At 35.8% G+C, this 23,660-nt stretch overlaps 1 protein-coding gene across 1 annotated transcript in view; it reads left to right on the top strand.

The window, feature by feature from the left end:
• The window catches only part of PCDH15 (protocadherin related 15), a 748,372-nt gene that overhangs the window by 314,382 nt on the left and 410,330 nt on the right, over positions 1–23,660 (top strand). Inside the window, exons 5-6 of the mRNA XM_059899155.1 lie at positions 5,051–5,161; positions 23,413–23,583. Of these exons, the coding sequence (XP_059755138.1) occupies positions 5,051–5,161; positions 23,413–23,583 (282 nt within the window). The remainder of the gene's footprint in view (positions 1–5,050; positions 5,162–23,412; positions 23,584–23,660) is intronic.

The raw sequence follows: 23,660 nt of genomic DNA, 5'->3' as shown, positions 1-23,660 counted from the left end.
TACTCAAATCATAGTCCCTTTTGAGTAGACAAGGGCTACATGATCTTACTTAATCCTTCACTTTTCACTTCAGGTAATTCAGATTAAGGGAGTCACACCAAACTATGGATGGTTCAGCAGCTAATGGCGTGGTGGCCTGATTAATCCGTGACAAGCTTAAGACCAAATAGAGACTGATTAGGACACAGAGTTGGTGCTGTTTATCCAAACTAAGAGATAAAGTCACAGTCCTGTTCAACATGAACAAATGGGGAAAGTCTGAAGAGAGAGAGAGAGTAGAGGTGATGAAGGAAGCGAGAGAGGGGAGAGAGACATTCCAAAAAAATGTAGAAAAACAATAATAAGAGAACTTAACAGCCTCTGAGAGACTGAGAAATGTTTTCCTTGTTACCTAAGTTCCCACCACTTCCCAGTTGCAGGCCCAGTAAAGCATATTTGTACCTTGGTTCTGTCATTAGATAACCAGGAAATAGATATACACGTATATGTGTATCTGTGTGTCTGTGTGTGTGCAGGTCTCAAAAATAAATCTCTCTTCTTTTGAACTGAATTTCTAGTCCTTACAGTTGAATGGATAATATCAAAAACAATATTTTTAAATATAGCATAGGTATGAGAAGCCAAACAGAATCTTTGCTGCTTATTAGAAAATGATGAATTACCAGGGTTCTCAGCTGAGAACAAATAACGCTAAGTACCTCGTATTCCATTTCCAGATCATCTCCAACTGTGGGGCCCAACACCTCCTTACAGGACTAGCAGAGAGGTGTCATTTTATCTACAATGGTACTGATTCAGCTTCCCACAGGTTAATAAAGAGGGCTGTGGGGGGATGGAATCAACTCCAGAGAAACACGGAATTGTTAGTGTCAACATTCCATCTCCCTTCTTTGCTTAAGTCAGTGTGAGTGTGTGTGTGAAGGTTGGGCATTCCACATGCCTCTTACACTTTTTCTCATCCTTCCAACAGTGATAAAATCATTTAAACTGCCCTATGCCCTCATTTACTAAATGGAGAATTGCCCCTTGTCTGACAGTTACTGAGACACCAAACTGCCAGGGAGTTGTGAGTGGACCTTTCCTGATGGAGAGCAGATGTTTGGGGCCTGTGGGTATTAAGAGGCTTAGTCATTATTGGAATGACCTGATTAACACTGGGCAGGTAGAGGTCAGCATTTAAATTCTCATCACCCAAAGAAACAAGTGCTAGTTTGTGCTTTACAGATCAGTGTCCAAAATTAACAGAAAGAGGGTCAGGGCCTTATTTCCAAAAAATGTAGGTTGCTTAAGAAAAAGGATATGACTGTGTTCCTACACCCCTCTCCTTTGCTGATGAACCAAATCTCTAAGGATGAGAGGAGAGGAAAATAAATGGTAGAGGAAGGGAGGGTGCAGACTCTACCTCCCTTTCCACCTCAAACAATTCTTTGACAAGAGTATAAGACTGAGATACTCTTGATACACTGATACACACGCACACTCACACACACATATATCTATATCAGAGTTATGGGATCCTTCTGACGTATTATTTATTATTAAAGGAATCATTGAATTAGAAAAGCACAATTTTAGTAATTACTAAAATCGCAAAATATTAAATGCTCAACATGTTATTACCTTTGAGAGTCTTCACTCAAATTATATTTAAAAGTTCATCCCAACCTAACATCAAGTCAATTTGTTAACCTAACACAACTAGCTCCAAAATAAAGAAAAATGAAATAATTATCCATCTTAAAAATGTATTATAGGAGCTTATTACTGAGTTGAGATCACAAGCAAATGCCAAAACTCTTATATGCTTAACTTGGTCCTTTCTATCTTCTAGTCTAGTGTTTCTCCAAGTAAAACCTAAACTTTCTACGTGAGAATCACCCAAGAGTTCTGTTAGAAATATAGACTTCTGAGAATTTCTGGAATTTGGAGGAATAGGCTTGGAATCTGCAATCTAAGTGATACATTTCTATGATCCTTATATACTCTAAACTTTGAAAATCATTGTCACATTGCCTTATCATATAATAATTTAAAAAAACAACTATATTTTCTTACTAAATTTTGCTCTTTTTTTCCTCCTTAGGTAGAGCTTTAGAAATAGCATTACAGCAGGGCATTTACTTTGAGTTGATCTAATCCAATATTCTTTTTGCTAGAGGAAAAATAAACAGCACCCTAAACATTTATCCACATTTTGTTTCTAATTTTTCTCATGATTATTATTCTGTTTTTTCAAGACGGAATGGATACTTTATAAATACTTGTTTTATTAATAAATTAGTTAATTTTAACACAAAGGCTTTTCATATGCAATAATTTATAAACAACATTGATCATAAAGTAGATATTCTCCTTATGTTTCTTGGAACATAAGTATTTATGAAACTCCTAGCAAAATGAAAATCTCAGATATCTATAAAAGATGGACTTAGCTAATAAGAATTAGATTTCATTAAAAAATGTTCTTAAGAACAATATAATAATCCTTAATTACTAACTACAATGCTTGTAATAATTCTACAAATATCCAATGAAAATTATCAACTAAAATAGGATCACAAACATCCATTACGTTACTTGGTTAGAAACATAAATGTAAGTATTTCCACATCATAGACTGAGATCCTTGAGAAATCTGTGAGGGAAAGCAGAAAATACACAAATAACAAATGCTGTTTGGAAAAAATAATGTAACATAAGAGCAAAGATTTAATCCTAAATTGGATGACAAAGAAGATTTTACCAAATAAGATTTGCAGGATTTATAATCCAGAGAAATGAGGGATAGAATGTTTAGGCAGGAGAAAATTAAAAGCAAATGTCACCTGCAAAGAGTCATGGCATAAATGGAAAAGAGAGGGGACTACATGATAAGGACACATAGGCAGGAGATAATCATGTATCAAAGTGGTTTCAGCTGCAAATAATAGAAAACTGAATTTAAAGTGACTTTGCCAACAAAGTCATGTATTATCTCTTGTAACAGGTTGTTCAGAGAAGGGGAGGTATCAGGATTTGTTAAGCAACTCAGAGATATCACAGAGCCAGCTTCTTTCCATTTTCTGCTCTTCCATTTTCAGCATTTTGTTTACTTCTAGATTAACTGTTTCAATAGTTCCAAAATGCCTGCTGACGGTTCCAGGTTTTACATCCTTATAGAAGCATCTGTAAGCAGAAAAGGGAACACTTTTTTTCTTGTCTCTCTCTCTCTTTACAATTAAGAAAAATTCTTCAGATTATTTAGAATTAGATCTCACGTACATTTCCAAAACAATCACTGGCAAGGAGTGTGGATTTTCAGTGGTAGGATTAGATTTGTCAAAACTCACCCCACTTAGGGGCATAGCCTCCCCTAAAGCACAAAGCCACCAATTATCTGAAATCATTTGGAGTTCTGACTCCAAGGATGAGGTGGCGTTTTGGTAAGGAACCCACCATATATTTCATAAATATGCTAGAATTGATATATGTCTCTACAGTTATTGAGTCTTTGAAAGTTAACAACCCTATTACAACACACTGAGTTGTGTTTTACAGTGTATATGGCAATTATTAACTAAAGTATTCCCCATAACTAACTTAGATATTTAGATTAAACAATTTTTACTCTCCCTGGCATAGTTTAGAGTCCCACAGTGTTTAAATAGGCAAAAATTTAGGGAAAATGTCAAACGCCTGTTTTTAATTGTAGGTATCTTTTATGGTACATTTTCTATATTTATGTTTTAAAATGTTACTTTTTAAATGACTGAATCCAAGAAAGACCTGCAAAGCCAATTGCATGAACACAGAATAAATCATTAAAAAATATCTATCAATTGTATACTCTGTGTGTGTGTACAAGAAAGAGGGGGTCACGGAAGGAGGGAGAAAAAGATGGAGAGGGAGAGATCACAACTCTAGATATTGAAGGTTAATTTGCCCACATTCCCCCAAATGAACTTGAGATAGAAGATTTGAGTCAGCTGTTCTCTCATTAACTCTGTTTCTAAGTAACTCCCCTTGTGTCAGCTGAGTGTGTAAACACAGACACACACAGACAGGCATACACACACTCTTTCTTCCTTCCCTTCCCCTCTTCTTCTGCTTTCCTCCTCCTGCTTTGCCTCTCCCCCACCTCCTCCTCCTTTTTCTGAAGTATGAATCTAAGTATTTCATCTGCTGCCCACAATCACATGCACACGTACCACTACACAAAACAATCAACCAAAAAAGTTCCAATATTAAAAGTAAAACTGATTTGTTGTCATAATTTAAAGACTATTTTATCAGTCTTCAAAATGGCACTAGAACACAAAAGTGATGTAAGGTCTTTTTAAGGCTGAGAGACAGATCTTATAAATTATATTCCCTTGAGGAATGACTATACTGTCTTACAGTGAGGGCTGCTCATGCCAAAGCAGTATTGCTGGAAGGCACTTTGGAAGTTGCCCTTATAACCTGCATGTTGCCAAGAAGAAACTCAACCCCTGTCAGGATAGGAGACTTAACTAATGAACAGCAGTTCTGAGGCTTGGAAAAACAAACAAAACAAAACAAACAAACAAAAAACAACCTACAGCACATTCTTTTTCACAAAAACACAAAGTTTCAAGTTAATAGTTATATTTAATACAGCACTTGAAAATACTGAGAATACAGAATAGGCACCAATGTCGAAAAGGGATATTATATAGAAATCACAGATTGCAATCTTTGAACTCTTTGGTGATTAAAAAAAAATTGTGAAAAGATAATATGGTAATAAGAAAGATTTTTCAGATATCTGGGCTTAGAAGTATCCCAGGGCTGTTGATGGGTAACCCTAATAATGTATGAAAAACTTACAAGAAGTAAGTTTCTTGGTTATCATTATCAAAAATGAGACCTATTGATCAGAATGATAAGTTTTGGAAATAAGAATATTAAATCTGAAGCTTACACTCGCATCCTGTTTTCAGATGATGAACATGTTGTCTATAACTTTCAAGGGGACTAAACTGAAATATAAGATTGTCTAATTCATCTTATGTTCAGATGATCTCAAATGTGTATCTTTACCTATTTGCAGACATCCAATGACACCTTTGAAATTCCCCTTATGTTGACTGGAAATGTAGTATTAAGGAAGAGGCTCAACTACGAAGACAAGACTCGCTACTTTGTCATCATCCAAGCTAATGTGAGTGTTTAATTTCTCTTACTTTCCTCTTCTTCTGAATTTATGAAGTACAGAACTTGCCCAGAATGTATGTGTTCACTGTAATTTGCAGCCTCAACAGGGTAGCCCTGTGCTCAGTGTAATTTGTATATTATAGTCTTCTGAATAGGAAATGGGATGGAATGGGGTAGGAAGATTATTCCCACTCACTGTATTCTTCACTCTTTGAATCACTCATATACTTCAATAATTTGTTTTTAGCTCATACTGAAGTATTTCTCAAAGCATGATCCACCGAATGACTGCAGCAGAATCACCTTGGGAGTGTATAAAAAATGCAGATTCCTGGACACAACCTCAGACCCTCTGAATAAAAATTTCAGAAGGTAGAAGTGGAATACCTGCATTTTTTATTAGCTCCCCAGGGGACTTCAAAGTACACTAAAGGGAAAGAACTGTTGAATCATTTATTGAATCATTTATCTTTTATTGAGTAGTTGCTCACTACATATAAGCTACTCTGATCATAACCCACATATATGGGCAGCAGTAACAGAAAACCTGAAAAACAATTGCTTGTATAACATTATTATTATTATTGTCATTATCATTATTATTTTAATAAAATTCGTAGATTTATGTGGTTCAAGAGTTGATTTGATAGTTCAAGTATATCACCAAAGACTCAGGTTCCTTCTGTCCTTAAAATCCATCCTTCCCTGAAATTTGGTTGTTTTTCCAATGCCTTATCTCCCATATGCAGTTGTGATGCTTATGGCTCTGGTGCTAGTGAATACCAGCACCATAAGCATCACGACTGCAATTCAAGTCTGAGTATAAGGGTGGTAAAATTAGGACTTCTTATGTTCATTGATTCTGTCTGCTTTTATCTGAGAGGAAGCTCTTTCCCACCCAGCTTCCCCACACAGAACAGGAATATGAGTCAGCATAGCAGATGGTAAAGTTAAGGAAGTCTGTAGGTGGTAAAGGGGACAGAGACAATCATCTCTGGATGACAAGCAAGTATGGTTCGTCTCCTGGGGCTGGGCATATTGAAATAAAAATAATAATTTGTTAGGAAGGAGGAGAATTGGGCTAGCATTTTAGTAAAAAAAAATCTAACAAGGCTGGTGACAGATAGCATCTAACATTGAAAAAATCCCTATAATAAGTGGCAGGGCCATGTTCTGAAAAGGTAGTTAGACTCTGAAGCCAGCCTGTACCTTTAATAACCCCTAAGCATTGTAATCATATTTTTATAGCTGAACAGAAAGACAGGAGGGAGTGGCAAAAGGAAATATCCTCCATCAGCTGTTCTGAACAAGTTTATATGCAAGAAATTATCGCTAAGTGGCCATGTTTTGTCTTTTTTAGAGATATTTCAGCAGAAAGGGCACGCATGTTTACATATATAGTATATGTGTGTGGGTAGATATAGATAGAAATCTAGTTTTTTGAAGACAGATTTCTAGACTTTCATTCAAAATACTTGTTTTGTTTTGTTTCTTTTTTTCCAATTCAATGTGGGTTGTCTTAGGGCTCAGTAGCAGAGACTAGAGTAGAAACTGTGGATGTAGGAAAAAGTAAAGTCTCTTAAAGAGGGCCCCTCATAATTCCTCAAAAACACTGAACCCCTTTTTTTCCTATGTAAATGAAAATGTGGAGAAAAGGTACAATTTTCCTTTCTGACTCAGAATCTCTAATAAAATTTACAGAAAAGTCAGATTGCTATAGAATGTATTTGAAAGCTAATTTTTATTGTGCTATTTAAAATGAGGTTTTTTTTTTTAAAGAAATGTAAAATAAAATAAATCTTCTGACTTGCCATCTACTTTAAACTATTTATAAAGACATCTGGGACAATTCGAATCCAATTTGCTAGACTACTCATAACTGGGGAAAGACTGATAAGATTTTAGCATTTCAAGGATAAAATTATAAAATAACAGGATATACATGGATCCTCAAAAGGAAGGAATGGAATTGGTGAGAAATTGAATGAAGACTTGAATTTACCTGTAATAGTAATTTTTATATAAATGTAAATTATGCAATACAAAATGTGAATGCTAAATATAGGAAGTTATAAGATTTTTAGTGTTTTTAAAAGTTTTCAGATTATATCCTTTTAAAAGTTATATAATATACCAAAATTAGGGTATATCACAATTTATTCAACTATACTTAAGTTTTTTTTGGTTTTTGGCACAGAACTGATAGCTAATCTCATGATTCTCCTGAGAGGCAGGGAGTATAGTATAGTGGTAAAAGCATGAATTCTAGAAGCACATTGCCCAAATTCAAATCCTAGTTCTGCCATTTCCTAGTGTGTGACTTCTGGTATACTCTGTATGTCAGTTTTCTAAGTAGTAAAATGGGGATATTAATGAAATATACCACATAGGGTTCTTGTGAGGATTAGCAAGTTAGCAAACAAAAATGTACTTAAACTAATGCTTGGAATATATTCTGATATCATTACAATATTACATCAACCTCTTAAGTACCAGTACTTACTTGTTCATGAATAGATAATTAAAAGATAAAGTTACTGTGAGAAAAATTGTATATATTCATGTATATATGTATATACATACATATATATACATATACTTTTCATCTTAGTAGGTAATGCCATGTTATCTTCCAAATTGTTGCAGCACATCACATTCCCACAAGTTATAAAGAAAAATGCCTATTTCCTCTACATTTTAGATATATAACTTACTTAAGACAGTGGCTTGTTGGAGCTGAGAGGATGGCTCATGCTTGCTTTGAGGGCCAATTTTGGGCATCTCTTTCCAACTCCAAGTACAGTGACCTCATTTGTAGCCATGGTGGGAGATATTTACAGTATGGAAAGTGACAAATGCTCCAAGTCATGTTCTTGGGGGTCCTGTGGTATGGCCATGGCTGCGGCAGCTTGACACGGGATCTCAGTTCCCCGACCAGGGATTCAACCCTGGCTGCAGCACTGCCCTGACTTTTGTTCCCTTTGGAAAGGAATTTCAGTAAAGAGACAGAAAATAGTGAAGCAGGTAAAGTGTTTATTAAGAGAGGAATATTGTGGATAGACACATGGGCAGGCTCAGTAAGAGTCACATCTTTGGGAAGTTTAAATCATTTATAAGGGGGCAGGCTTCCAGGTCTTTGTTTTCCTCTGACCAGTTGTCTTGCTTTTACCCCTATCTGATTTGTCTCAGGGCCCTCCCCATGTGCCTTCGCCTGCTTTAGTCAAGATGGATTTCAGTGTGAGGGGCTCTGGGAAGTTAGCAAAACTTACTGTGGTCTGGCACCCCCTCTCCTGAGGAAACTTTCTGTGCAAGTGTAATTTGGGAGGTCTCCCTGACCCCAAGAATAAGGAATTTGTGACCTCCTTATCTTTTACCCCGGGAAGGCTTAGCCCCTCCCTCCCCTGCCATTACTGTTATCTTACAGTGTCCACAGGAGACAAAGTCCAGCTGTTCATCCTGTTCCTGTTGTTATTTCTATCTCAAAGTATAAACAGGAGGCTAGTTGTAAATGTCTTGCCTGGAACCCATCTATCTCATGCATGCCTCAGTCGGGACTTCTTGTCTCAGTTGGCTGTTAAACATTTACTGCCTCATATGTATCAATATCTGTACAATTTATATTCTTATATTTATATAGAATAATGATACCCATATATTAAAATATCTTTTAATTATTATTTTATATTGTTCTTTGTAGTTATTTTATTGATGGTATGTAAACCAATGTTCAATGTAAACTATGTCAATTAAAAACCTACTTATTATCTTGGAGTCATAAGAAGAGCTGAAATATGAGCAATCAATTTGGACTTTAAAGTAGATGGTTTCTAAGAAGCTAGAGGTCTGATGATAAATTACTGAACATTACTCAGATTTGGCCTGGCTTTGCTTAGAGTACAAAGATTTGATTGATTTGCAAAAGGAATCATTCAAATTTCATGTAGTTGTGAGCATGTTATGACTTTTTATCCATGTGAACATGTTATGATTCTTAAATAAATTGGAAGAGTTTTGGGTGACCCACATTAGAAAACTTGTCACTTATTTCCTTTAGAATTTTTGCAACAGTATTACCCACACCATTTTTTAAAAAATATGAATAGCCAATAAGGCAATGAAATTCCAGAAAAAAGGAGAAAAAAATCTAGGAAAGGAAGTTCAGAGAAGTGCAAAAGTCAAGGGTTTCCTTTTGTTGAAACTTCTGATACATTCTGTCACCACAAACTCCAATTCTGATGTTACCCTAAATCATAAAAAAATCAAACCCATCTCTATACATCGATATCTTCAAGCCAACTCTTTCTGTATTACGGTTATCCTGAGGGAAATCCTAAGGGCTCTTAACTACTCAAGAGCCCTTAAATAATTGTCAGAAAGAAAAGATTTACATTTCATTAAGACTCATAGCAAGAATACTTTTTGAATTATTCTATCAATTAGCAGTGCTATTCCATATTTTCACAAACACCAAAAATCTAGAGAAGGGACATAACTATCTTTCATAACAAGATACTGTATTTAAAAAATATATGATACTATATCTTTCTCAGCTCTCTCTTTTCTCTTAATGGAATCGAATATGCAAAAAAAGTGTGTAAACTGTAGGGATGAAAAACATTTTCCTTCTTCCCTTCCAGTTTCTGTTGACCTAAAATAAATAGACTGCCAGTTATTTCTCCAGCAAAAATGGGTTTATTTGGGATAAAAAGGGAATTACAATTTGGGGTCTACAACCACGGTGAGCCATGTGCAAGTCCCTACAAAACAAGGGAAGGAGAGAGAGGGGGAGATAAGTTGGGAGAGCTATAGTAAACAGATGACCATGGCTTTTCATTAACTGAGCTGTTGTAAGGATGGAAGAGGAGGCATTCTTCTTCCTGTTGAGCTATGCTGTCCTTGCAAGGTGTGAGAGCTCCCCCTTTTGGTCTCCTGACTCTATTTAACTGAAGTTTCTTGAATTTTTTACACTTCTTTGGCTGGCCTAAAAATTAAATTAACATAACACAGATTAACAAGAGAAAAACAAATTTAATAATGTATGTGTAGGAGCTCCATAAAAAAATATGAGACTGAAAAAAGTGACCAAAGCAGGCTGTCTTTTTGACAAGGAAACTACAAATTTGTGAAGAATTTGCAAGGCAAAGAGGTTTGGGCTCAGGGTATCAAATTAGAAAGTACAGTGGTACTTTCACACAACCTCTTGGCCCTAAGTTCCCTATTTCTGGTGATAATGATGCCCTCTATTCTCCTGACACAGGGAGGGTTCTTTTCACATGGAAGATCTATGTCCTGCTTTCAGGGGGACAAAGGATGATCAAAATGTCCTCCTTGCACTGGCTGTTTCTTAAGAAACTTTAATGTAAAATACTCAATATGCCAATGTAGCATATTTTGGGGTGGCATATTCTGCTCTTCTTCAAAACATTGCAGTTATATAGGTTTGGATATAAAAATTACTTTCTATACTTTCATATTTCAAACTATATAAACCACTTTTCAGAATAACCCCTATCCTGACCTTTCCTCATATCTACCTCCTACTGATATGTGGAATAAGTGCTAATATTACAACCATTGTTTTTAGTTTTGCCAGTTTCTTGGGCATATTCTGGAGAGTAAGACTGAAATAGGAGGATGGTTGTTGATGGTTTAAGAACTATTTATAAAATTTTCAAGTAATGAAGATATTGCTTGAAAATTTTATAAGTAAGCAAAACGATACTATTCTGTTTACTAGTATGCATAAAAACTAAGGAAAATCAGTTAAGCAAAAAAGACACTTTCAAGAAAAAAAAAAAAGAAAAGAAAAAAAAGAACACACTTCTAAAGTGATTTAGACCCAGGCAAACTTGTTGCTGTTTTTTTCTTTTTTGAATAAAGAAATCTAACAGCATCAAGTTACTAGGGTAAGTTTTAAAATTTCAGTTTGTGATAGTCCATCTTTCATTGGTGAACAGAAGCAAGACAGATACCTGCAAGGTCTTAGGTAACTGACTTAGAGTCAAAAGACTCAAGGCAACTCTAATTATGTTACCTTTTTTTTTTTTTTTTCTTTCTCTACTGCAAATACCAGATAAGGTAATGAAAGAGTATTTAATATATGTATCTATGAGTGAGTCTGGTAGGTGCCTTTAGCCATTTTGTAACTACAAACTACTTGAATACTAAGCATGTAAGTGTTAGAAGTCTCTTTATTCCAAGGCTCCTATGACATTGCCTCAAAAATAAATCTGAACATCAGCATTTTTGTCTCATACTCATTTTAGAACCAGGTTTCATATAATTTCACAGTATTTGTTAGAGTCCAGATTTTTCCTGGCTCCGCTCCACATAACCAATATTTGACTTAATACAGTTCTAAATATAGAGCAGATACTGAATGAATTAAAAATTAGCATTTATCTCTAGTTTGATCAGAGAATAATACGCAATTAAACTATTTTATAGCAAGAAAGCCTTTCCATTGAGATGAAGGAATTGAAGTCTTACTTATCAGTTGATGGTTAGAGGTGTTTTATTTCTCTAACATTTTCATAGTTGAAATATTTGCAGTTTTATAAAAATGTGCTTTGTAAAAAGAGTGGATTGTGACAATGAGTTAGTTGTCTCTGAGCTACTTATAAAACTAACTTTCTTTGAAATTCTACTAGGCACAGATCTCTTTTTCTGAAACAAATAAACAAAAAAGTAGTTCTTCCTTACAATATATTGTTGAAATTTTCTACTTATTTATTAAATAATTTTAAAAAATGCGTGTCTTTGATATGTCAGATATCATGTTATAATATTGTATTGTGATGTTATGAGACCAGGTGATTGGAGGCTTTGAATAAAGATGCTAAGTATTCAGTGATCCAGTGACAAGGTCCATACCACTTCCTTATGAGGCATTGAGAGAATGTTCCAGCTAGGTCAAATCTCACACTCTGATGAATATTCCTTGTGGCTCTTTTGAGTCTATGTTGTAGTTATCTCTATGCTTTTAAATTCCTGCATGTCAGTTTTTATACTGGATTATTCTTTGTATTACCTGCAATTACTTGCATAACTATACTCACAATGGGTATGGAAGCTAAATAAAGGTTTCATATAATTAAATGTTTAATGTTAGCAAATATATAAATGATATGTGAAATAATAATGCACATTGAGAAAATACAAATGAAACAGTCAAACTTGGTTAACTTTGAAAGAGATACATTCTTGCTTGCCAGTTACAGTCACAGCTTCCTAAATTAATATCTTATTTTTAAATGTCTAAAATTTTAAAGTGTTACCTTATTTTTAAAATGATAGAAAAGAAATGAGGAAGGAAAATAGAAGAGGAGAAGGAAGGATTTTGGGAATTAGTTTTTAATATGTACTGGATTTTCACATAGCAATGAATGCAAATGTAAATTTAATGAAATCATATAAAATATTTATGTAAATAATTACGTTTTATTTATACCACTCCCAGTTTAAAATGTTATTTCCTTTATTCAGAAGAGTTGTGAGCAGCAGCATTATACTAGAAAGAGCAAAATATTCCTTTCTTTTTGGTTTTTATTAATTGTCAGGGCTTTGTTTTAGACAATATTTTAAGATCAAATTTGGTTCTGAACTGGAAAAAGAGCATCATGGATTAACAACACCTTCCAGAGGCTTGCAAGTTAGGAATGTGCATGAGGCCTATTTTCATCTTTCATTATAACATGTTATATTTATTGGTGGCAAATTCTGGGGAATCTCCATGTACACATAAACCATGTTGGTAGTTTTTGTTACTATATCTCTGCTCCTAGTAGTGAAGGGGAGCAGAATGTGTCACTCTAAAATATGCCTCTTTAGCATGCTGACAAAAAAATTAATCAGTCGATCTAAGAAAGTTATGGAAAATTTTATTTGAGCCAAACTGAGGATTATAACTCAGGAACAACCTCTCAGAGACCTTGCAGAACTGTTCTGCCCATTAGAGGTCAAAGCACAGTTATATAGGTTTTTGAGACAGAGGGCTGTACATTAAATGACATATTTTACACAGTTTACACAACCTAGATCTACAGGTACAAAGAGTAGTGGGTCATGGGTCAAGATTAAGAAGGAAGGTTATCTCCTAAGGAGTTGTGACCATTGATGGGATTAGAAGGAATATTTTTTCCTAAGGAGATCTGAATAATGCAGATGTGCAATACACGCTAAAGGGGAGGGAATTTTCTCATCTTGCCATAAATTATGAATTTTATTTCAGCAAGCATAAGAATTATTTTAGACTAAGTAATAAAAAACAAAAAACCAAAACAAACAAACAAACAAACAAAAAAACCCAGCAGACAGAAAAGAAGCTCTGAAAACCAGTAGAAGCAATTTACATTTACAAGGGAAATCTCCAATTATAAGGGTGTCTTTCTGCCTGTACCAGGAAGACAAGGATGACTAAATCTCTAGAAACTCTTATCAATGGAGAAGGCTTAGATTTAAATCTGCATAACAAACATACCTTTTGTTTACTGTGCTTTGACTGAAAATTTGGCTTTCCCCTCCCAACATGTTTTGTCTTTAGCTGAAGATGGTATTCAAGGTGGTGACTTGGGCCATTTTGGGGAGTTACTCAGTTTTCCTGGTTATCTCCCCTGTATACAGGAAGTATACATGTTATTAAACTGTTTGTTTTACTCCTGTTAATCTGTCTTTTACTACTGAGGGGTTTTATCTAAGAACCTAAAAGGGTAGAGGAAAATTATTTTTTCCCCTCCACAGTAGGTTATCTGATCTTTTTCTTTTTTTTTTTTTTTTTGTTTCCACTTAAAAATTCACATTTTATAGATCAACACTTTGTAAGCAGTTTCTTTTCCCAGTATAAGACAAAAGCCTATATTGTGTATTTTGGTAAATATGCACCCTCTCTAATGCAATTGTATCCATTTTATGGAGTGGCAGCAATAACCCAAAGAAGCAGAGAATAGTGATAGATTTGTTGCTGACAAACTGAAAGACTTAGGATAGAAAACATTCTACTTTGTCTATTACAGTGACTTGGTTGTGACAAATGAGAGGTAAGGTTGAGTGACATGCAAGTATAGAAACACTGCTTCTGGGATATTACAAACTTTTTTGCCACATCTTTTAGGTAGGTAGTCAGACTTGAGTGGGCCCCATCCCATCCTGGATGGGGTCATCTTTCCCTCCCCATGTGGATGCTGGTAATCAGAGCATGCCCAGAGATCTTCCCTCTTCTAGTCAAGGACCACCGCTAAGTTTCCAGCCATATCAGGACCAAGCAAGATAAACCTGCCAGCACAGGTTGGCACAGGTGCACCAAGACCTAAAAGGTGACTCAAGGTAATCCAGGGTTCACTGTGCCATATTTGTAATAAATTAGTATTGTGGTTTTTGCCACCCCCCACCCCCATGGGTTTTGCTTGGGCGCTTATGGGTAAGCACCTGCACACTAGGAGAAAAGTTATATAACTTAAAGCTGTCAATCAACTTGTCAGTCAAATGATGCAGGACACAAGGAGGGACCACCACTCTAAAAATCCCAACCCTGCCCCATTGCGAGACTACTTCTGGTTTCCAGACAGCCCACTCTCATCCTTTCTCGGGAGTGTACTTTCGCTCTGCTTAATAACACTCTTGCTACTTAAAACTGCTCTATGCCTCTAGACTGAATTGTTTCTCTTGAGAAGGGCAAGAACTGAGGAAATCGTCATTCTGCCAGTGACACATCCAATATCACATAAAATGGTATTCATTCAATATTTTTCTTAAACTTCAGATTGATGCAGTCTTTTTAAAAAAGTACATCCTAAGCAATTGTAGCGGTGGGAAATTTTTCCTTCTACCCTTCTAGATTCTTTGGCTGATCTAATAATCACATTGATATAAAACAGATTAACAGAAGAAACACAAACAAAAGTTTCATCACATATATACCTTCTGTATACATGGGAGAGACTCAGGAAAATAGGGTGACTTTCCTCCAAAATGGCAGAAGCCCTCACCTTAATTATTATCTTCAACTAAACACAAAAGAAGATGTTGAGGGTAGAAGGTCATTTATGGGAGGTTACCTGGAAGAGCTCCTTAAACAAGGGTAAAGTTGATATGAAGATTTAAATTGTTGCCATCTGCATGATAAGTTTCTAGAGATAAGTTCATCTCCCTCTTCCTGGTATAGCCAGAGAGAAACCTTTACAAATGGAGATTTCCCTAGTACATGTAAATGACTCATACAAAAGGGTAGCTTTTACGCAGTTTTCAAAGCTTCTTCTGTGTCTGCAGTTTCTTAAAAATAATCAGCCTGAAATAATCCTGTGCCAAAGAGACATATTTGGGGGTGGTAAATTCTGCTCCTCTACACAATCATAATCTTAAAATAGTAGGCTTGATGAACCAGTTATGTTTTCTAAAAAATTTATGTTAAATTAAGTGTCTTCTATATATACTCAATTCATACATTTAAAGTATAATTTTAAAAATTTATTTGTGGACCACCAAAATTGTCTCATGTGTCATTTGCTACTCCTACTATACTTTCAACTGTACTAGATATAATAAACAGACATGGAAAATTTAGAACAATTAAAGAAGGACTTTAAAAAAAAATCTTTATACCCCATAAATTTAACCAATCAGGGGAATTCCCTGGCAGTCCAGGGGTTAGGACTCTGTGCTCTCACTGCCCAGAGCCCGGGATCAATCCCTGGTCAGGGAACTAAGATCCCACAAGCTGTGCATTGAGGCCAAAAATAAATAAATAAACAATGAAGTAAAATAGACTAGAATAGAATAAAATAAAATAAAATTTAACCAATCATAATTATCAGTGTAATCTTGATTATGTTTATTCCCTTCTTGAGAAGGAAAAATGTTTTTCTCTGCCCTCTTAGATTTACTAATTGGTGACTTTCAAATTAAACTGACCAAAAACTAAACAAAACAAAACAAAACAAAAACCCCAAAAACAGTTTAACAGGAGAAAGAATAAAATATTTCATTAAGTATTTTAGAAAGAATAAAGTATGTGCGTATGAGAGCAAACAAAAGAAGTTGCTCCCTGAGCAGCTAAAGATGAGGGTTTACATACCTCACTTCATGCCCGAGGAGGGAGAAAATACTTTTTTGGGAACAAGGAGCGGGTTTCTAGGGAGAGTAAACAGGAGACAAAGAAAGTTTGTGGTAATGTGTGTTTATGTAGATGCTAGTGATTTCTTCTTCGTTTTTTTTTTTTCCTCCTTTTCTCATGGCTATAAAACTCTCCCAGGGAAGAGATTCATGGCAGCTTCACTTGTGAAAGTTTCTGCTTTTAATAAGATAAGGGAAACTCTGAAAAGGCTTATTTCTGTGTATGTTCAATCTCTAATGTCTTTAATTTAAAATAATTTGTATATGAACTCTGAGGGTCTAGTGAATCCCCACACTTTGGAAATTTAAACTTTTTTCCCATGTTTTGACCACAGTCTGTCTTATAATGGATCTAAACATCAAAGAATACTAGAGTTGTTCCCAAACTCAGGTTCTGCTGCTCGCCACTTGAAAGCTAATACTCAAGAGGCAATTGTTGGTTGAAAAGGAAAGGTTGCTTTATTCAGGAGGCTGGCAACCTGGAGAAGGTGGACTCGTGTCCAAGAACCAAATCTAAAGGTTCTGCTTGACCATGAAAGTTTTTAAAGGGGGAAAGGGGAAGTTAATCACTTAATTAATCATTTGGGGAGGGGGCGGTCAGAGTCTTTGTTATCTTCCACTGTGTGCAGACTTCCTTCTGATTGGTTGGTGGTGAGGTAACGGGGCATTGTTTCAGGAATCTTATACTCACCCTGAAGTTACCATCCTCCACCTGGGTGGGGGCCTTAGTTCCTGTAGAAGAACTCAAAGATATGTTTACATATATTCCTTGAGGAGGAACCAGGGTCCTGCTTTATCACCGCAGGATTGTTTCTTTTTTTCTATTTTTTTATTTATTCATCAAGCCAATTTTTACTGACTTATTTTTTCTTTTTTTAATTTTTGAATTTTATTTTATTTATTTTCTTATACAGGAGGTCCTTATTAGTCATCAGTTTTATACACATCAGTGTATACATGTCAATCCCAACTGCCCCATTCATCACACCACCATCCCCACCCCCCTGTGGCTTTCCCCCTTTGGTGTCCATACGTTTGTTCTCTACATCTGTGTCTCAACTTCTGCCCTGCAAACCAGTTCATCTGTACCATTTTTCTAGATTCCACATACATGTGTTAATATACGATATTTGTTTTTCTCTTTCTGACTTACTTCACTCTGTATGACAGTCTCTAGATCTATCCACGTCTCAACAAATGACCCAATTTCATTCCTTTTTATGGCTGAGTAATATTACATTGTATATATGTACCACATCTTCTTTATACATTCGTCTATTGATGGGCATTTAGGTTGCTTCCATGACCTGGCTATTGCAAATAGTGCTGCAATGAATGTTGGGGTGCATGTGTCCTTTTGAATTGTGGTTTTCTCTGGGTATACGCCCAGTAGTGGGATTGCTGGATCATATGGTAATTCTATTTTTAGTTTTTTAAGGAACCTCCACACTGTTCTCCATAGTGGCGGTATCAGTTTACATTCCCACCAACAGTGCAAGAGGGTTCCCTTTTCTCCACACCCTCACCAGCATTTGCTGTTTGTAGATTTTATGATGAAGCCCATTCTAACTGGTGTGAGATGATACCTCATTGTAGTTTTGATTTGCATTTCTCTAATAATTAGTGATGTTGAGCAGTTTTTCATGTGATTCTTGCCCACCTGTATGTCTTCTTTGGAGAAATGTCTATTTAGGTCTTCTGTCCATTTTTGGATTGGGTTGTTTGTTTTTTTCATATTGAGCTGCATGAGCTGTTTATGTATTTTGGAGATTAATCCTTTGTCCATTGATTTGCTTGCAAATATTTTCTCCCATTCTGAGGGTGGTCTTTTCGTCTTGCTTATGGTTTCCTTTGCTGTGCAAAAGCTTTTAAGTTTCATTAGGTCCCATTTGTTTATTTTTGTTTTTATTTCCATTACTCTAGGAGGTGAATCAAAAAAGATCTTGCTGTGATTTATGTCAAAGAGTGTTCTTCCTATGTTTCCTCTGAGAGTTTTATAGTGCCTGGCCTTGCATTTAGGTCTTGAATCCATTTTGAGTTTATTTTTGTGTATGGTGTTAAGGAGTGTTCTAATTTCATTCTTTTACATGTAGCTGTCCAGTTTTCCCAGCACCACTTATTGAAGACACTGTCTATTATCCATTGTATGTCCTTGCATCCTTTGTCATAGATTAGTAGACCATAGGTGCGTGGGTTTACCTCTGGGCTTTCTATCTTGTTCCATTGATTTATGTTTCTGTTTTTGTGCCAGTCCCATGTTGTCTTGATTACTATAGCTTTGTAGTATAGTCTGAAGTCAAGGGAGTCTGATTCCTCCAGCTCCATTTTTTTCCCTTAAGACTGCTTTGGCTATTCAGGGTCTTTTGTGTCTCCATACAAATTTTAAGATTTTTTGTTCTAGTTCCGTAAAAAATGCCATTGGTAATTTGATAGGGATTGCATTGAATCTGTAGATTGCTTTGGGTAGTATAGTTATTTTCACAATATTGATTCTTCCAATCCAAGAACATGGTATATCTCTACATCTGTTGGTATCATCTTTAATTTCTTTCATCAGTGTCTTATAGTTTTCTGCATACAGGTCTTTTGTCTCCCTAGGTAGGTTTATTCCTAGGTATTTTATTCTTTTTCTTGCAATGGTAAATGGGAGTGTTTCCTAAATTTCTCTTTCAGATTTTTCATCATTAGTGTATAGGAATGCAAGAGATTTCTGTGCATCAATTTTGTATCTTGCGACTTTACCAAATTCATTGATTAGCTCTACCAGTTTTCTGGTGGCATCTTTAGGATTCTCTATGTATAGTATCATGTCATCTGCAAACAGTGACAGTTTTACTTCTTCTTTTCCAATTTGTATTCCTTTTATTTCTTTTTGTTCTCTGATTGCTGAGGCTAGGGCTTCCAAACCTATGTTGAATAATAGTGGTGAGAGTGGACATCCTTGTCTTGTTCCTGATCTTAGAGGAAATGCTTTCAGTTTTTCACCATTGAGAATGATGTTTGCTGTGGGTTTGTCGTATATGGCCTTTATTATATTAAGGTAGGTTCCCTCTATGCCCACTTTCTGGAGAGTTTTTATCATAAATGGGTGTTGAATTTTGTCAAAAGCTTTTTCTGCATCTATTGAGATGATCATATGGTTTTTCTTCTTCAATTTGTTAATATGGTATATCACATTGATTGATTTGCATATATTGAAGAATCCTTGCATCCCTGGGATAAATTGCACTTGATCATGGTGTATGATCCTTTTAATATGTTGTTGGATTCTGTTTGCTAGTATTTTGTTGAGGATTTTTGAATCTATATTCATCAGTGATATTGGTCTGTAGTTTTCTTTTTTTGTAGTATCTTTGTCTGGGTTTGGTATCAGTGTGATGGTGGCCTCATAGAATGAGTTTGGGAGTGTTCCTTCCTCTGCAGTTTTTTGGAAGAGTTTGAGAAGGATGGGTGTTAGCTCTTCTCTAAATGTTTGATATAATTCACCTGTGAAGCCATCTGGTCCTGGACTTTTGTTTGTTGGAAGATTTTTAATCACAGTTTCAATTTCATTACTTGTGATTGGTCTGTTCCTATTTTCTATTTCTTCCTGGTTCAGTCTTGCAAGGTTATACCTTTCTAAGAATTTGTCCATTTCTTCCAGGTTGTCCATTTTATTGGCATAGAGTTGCTTGTACTCGTCTCTTAGCATGCTTTGTATTTCTGCGGTGTCTATTGTAAGTTCTCCTTTTTCATTTCTAATTTTATTGATTTGAGTTCTCTCCCTCTTTTTTTTGATGAGTCTGGCTAATGGTTTATCAATTTTGTTTATCTTCCCAAAGAACCAGCTTTTAGTTTTATTGATCTTTGCTATTGGTTTCTTTGTTTCTATTTCATTTATTTCTGCTCTGATCTTTATGATTTCTTTCCTTCTGCTAACTTTGGGTTTTGTTTGTTCTTCTTTCTCTAGTTCCTTTAGGTGTAAGGTTAGATTGCTTATTTGAGATTTTTCTTGTTTCTTGAGATAGGCTTGTATAGCTATACACTTCCCTCTTAGAACTGCTTTTGCTGCATCCAATAGGTTTTGGATCATCGTGTTTTCATTGTCATTTTTCTCTAGGTTTTTTTTGATTTCCTCTTTGATTTCGTCAGTGATCTCTTGGTTATTTAGTAACGTATTGTTTAGCCTCCATGTGTTTGCATTTTTTACGTTTTTTTCCCTGTAATTCATTTCTAATCTCATAGCATCATGGTCAGAAAAGATGCTTGATATGATTTCAGTTTTCTTAAATTTACTGAGGCTTGATTTGTGACCCAAGATGTGATCTATCCTGGAGAATGTTCCATGCGCACTTGAGAAGAAAGTGTAATCTGCTGTTATTAGATGGAATGTCCTATAAATATCAACTAAATCTATCTGGTCTATTGTGTCATTTAAAGCTTCTATTTCCTTATTTATTTTCATTTTGGATGATCTGTCCATTGGTATAAGTGAGGTGTTAAAGTCCCCCACTATTATTGTGTTACTGTCTATTTCCTCTTTTACAGCTGTTAGCAATTGCCTTATGTATTGAGGTGCTCCTTTGTTGGGTGCATATATATTTATAATTGTTATATCTTCTTCTTGGATTGATCCCTTGATCATTACCTAGTATCCTTCCTTGTCTCTTGTAACATTCTTTATCTTAAAATCTCTTTTATGTGATATGAGTATTGCTACTCCAGCTTTCTTTTGATTTCCATTTGCATGGAATATCTTTTTCCATCCCCTCACTTTCAGTCTGTATGTGTCCCTAGGTCTGAAGTGGGTCTCTTGTAGACAGCATATATATGGGTCTTGTGTTTGTATGCATTCAGCAAGCCTGTGTCTTTTGGTTGGAGCATTTAACCCATTCACGTTTAAGGTAATTATATATATGTATGTTCCTATCACAATTTTCTTAATTGTTTTGGGTTTGTTTTTGTAGGTCCTTTTCTTGTCTTGTGTTTCCCACTTAGAGAAGTTCCTTTAGCATTTGTTGTAGAGCTGGTTTGGTGGTGCTGAATTCTCTTAGCTTTTGCTTGTCTCTAAAGCTTTTGATTTCTCCATCGAATCTGAATGAGATCCTTGCCGGGTAGAGTAATCTTCATTGTAGGTTCTTCCCTTTCATCACTTTAAGTGTATCATGCCACTCCCTACTGGCTTGTAGAGTTTCTGCTGAGAAATCAGCTGTTAACCTTCTGGGAGTTCCCTTGTATGTTATTTGTCATTTTTCCCTTGCTGCTTTCAGTAATTTTTCCTTGTCTTTAATTTTTGCCCATTTGATTACTATGTGTCTCGGCGTGTTTCTCCTTGGGTTTATCCTGTATGGGACTCTCTGCGCTTCCTGGACTTGGGTGGCTATTTCGTTTCCCATGTTAGGGAAGTTTTCAACTATAATCTCTTCAAATATATTTTCGGGTCCTTTCTCTCTCTCTTCTCCTTCTGGGACCCCTATAATGTGAATGTTGTTGCATTTAATGTTGTCCCAGAGGTCTCTTAGGCTGTCTTCATTTCTTTTCATTCTTTTTTCTTTATTCTGTTCCACAGCAGTGAATTCCACCATTCAGTCTTCCAGGTCACTTATCTGTTATTCTCCCTCAGTTATTCTGCTATTGATTCCTTCTGGCGTGGTTTTCATTTCAGTTATTGTATTTTTCATCTCTGTTTGTTCTTTAATTCTTTTAGGTCTTTGTTAAACATTTCTTGCATCTTCTCCATTTTTCCCTCCATTCTTTTTCCAAGGTCCTGGATCATCTTCACTATCATTATTCTGAATTCTTTTTCTGGGAGGTTGCCTATCTCCACTTCATTTAGTTGTTTTTCTGGGGTTTTATCTTGTTTCTTCATCTGGTACATACCCCTCTGCCTTTTCATCTTGTCTATCTTTCTGTGAATGTGGTTTTTTCCCACAGGCTGCAGGATCGTAGTTCTTCTTGCTTCTGCTCACAGGATTGTTTCTTGATTGCTCCTCCTTTGTTTCTGCATTCCCTCACTTTCCTGGTTAACAACTGTTTGAATCTGCCCTTTGGAACTAAGTGAAGGTCAAGGAGGCTGGATGAAACCTACAAACAATAAATGGGGAACACAGAAAAGATTTGTACCTGGGAGGGCCCTACAGGGTCCTACTTTGTTTCAGAGTCACATAGTTATTGCATTACAGAAAGGTTGCACTTGCAAAATTCCATCAATAGAGATTTCTGGTTTCTGAGATCTTGCCTTAGAACACTTCTTTACAACCAGTAAAAATAGAAAAACAAAACAAAACAAAAAAAGAGGAAAAAATAAAAAGCTATGCTCTCTTGGCAATATTGTAGCTAGTGGATAAGAGAAAAAGTGGAAACATAATTCCCTTTACTGTTACAAGGACACTCTTCTCAGAAATTGTAGCTTTTCAGAGTCCCAAAGTATGAAGAAATAAAACAATTCTCATTTAGAAACTTGGAAACAGGTTATTTTAGTGATGTCAGCAGGCTACATGGAGACAAGGAAGGCTCTCAAAATACTTTGTAATAGGCAATCTTATGTGAGACAAACAAAAGCATTTCTCCAATAAGAGTATAGCAGATCTGGTGGGTTTTCTTTCTTTTATTTACCCCTTCATTTTTTTTTCTTTCTTTCTTTTTTTTCCTCCAAATAACCAATATTTATCTCATAAACTTAAATTTGTTGAAGCATTATCAAAAACAAAAAAAAATGCTGGGGTAGGGGAAGGAGTGAAGGAATCAAGAGTCATCTTTGTTTGTTAACTGGCCTTCTCAAAGAAAAGTAAACATTCCTGTATCTTCATGATGGGAGATAGTTTCACAACTTGGAGAAAGCCTTCTATGGAAGTTAGGCTCCTACCCTCCCACAGGCACTGGGAGATAGCAGCTCTATCTTCCTTGATTAATTATTACATTTCAATGAGATGATTCCTAGGTCCTGGAGAAAGAGTCCTGGGTTATAAAACTGGCAAAAGTTTGAGCTGGGAGAAGGTTGACATATCAAAGCTGTGGAGAAAGTATTTACAATTGGAAGTTTTCTAAAGTAAATGCTCTGAGAAAAGTGAGGTCAGATGCCTACACTCTGGAAGAAACCTGTCTACAGTTTAGTCAAGCTAGAGGGATCATTGTATCCATCTCGTGTTCTTTTTCTTTTTTCTTCTCTCACAGGACCGTGCACAAAACCTGAATGAACGGCGAACCACTACCACCACCCTCACAGTGGATGTTCTAGATGGAGATGACCTGGGTCCAATGTTTCTTCCTTGTGTCCTTGTGCCAAACACTCATGACTGTCGCCCACTCACCTATCAAGCTGCCATACCTGAGTTGAGAACTCCGGTAAGCATACTCCCATCTTTTCTTCTTCACTTCCACCTCTCTAACCCCAGTGGGATCCTGTTCAAGTGTTTTGAACA

Source organism: Balaenoptera ricei, chromosome 16 (assembly GCF_028023285.1).
Source record: "Balaenoptera ricei isolate mBalRic1 chromosome 16, mBalRic1.hap2, whole genome shotgun sequence".
Classification (NCBI taxonomy): Eukaryota; Metazoa; Chordata; class Mammalia; order Artiodactyla; family Balaenopteridae; genus Balaenoptera; species Balaenoptera ricei.
This window is presented reverse-complemented; position numbering and strand designations above follow the sequence as displayed.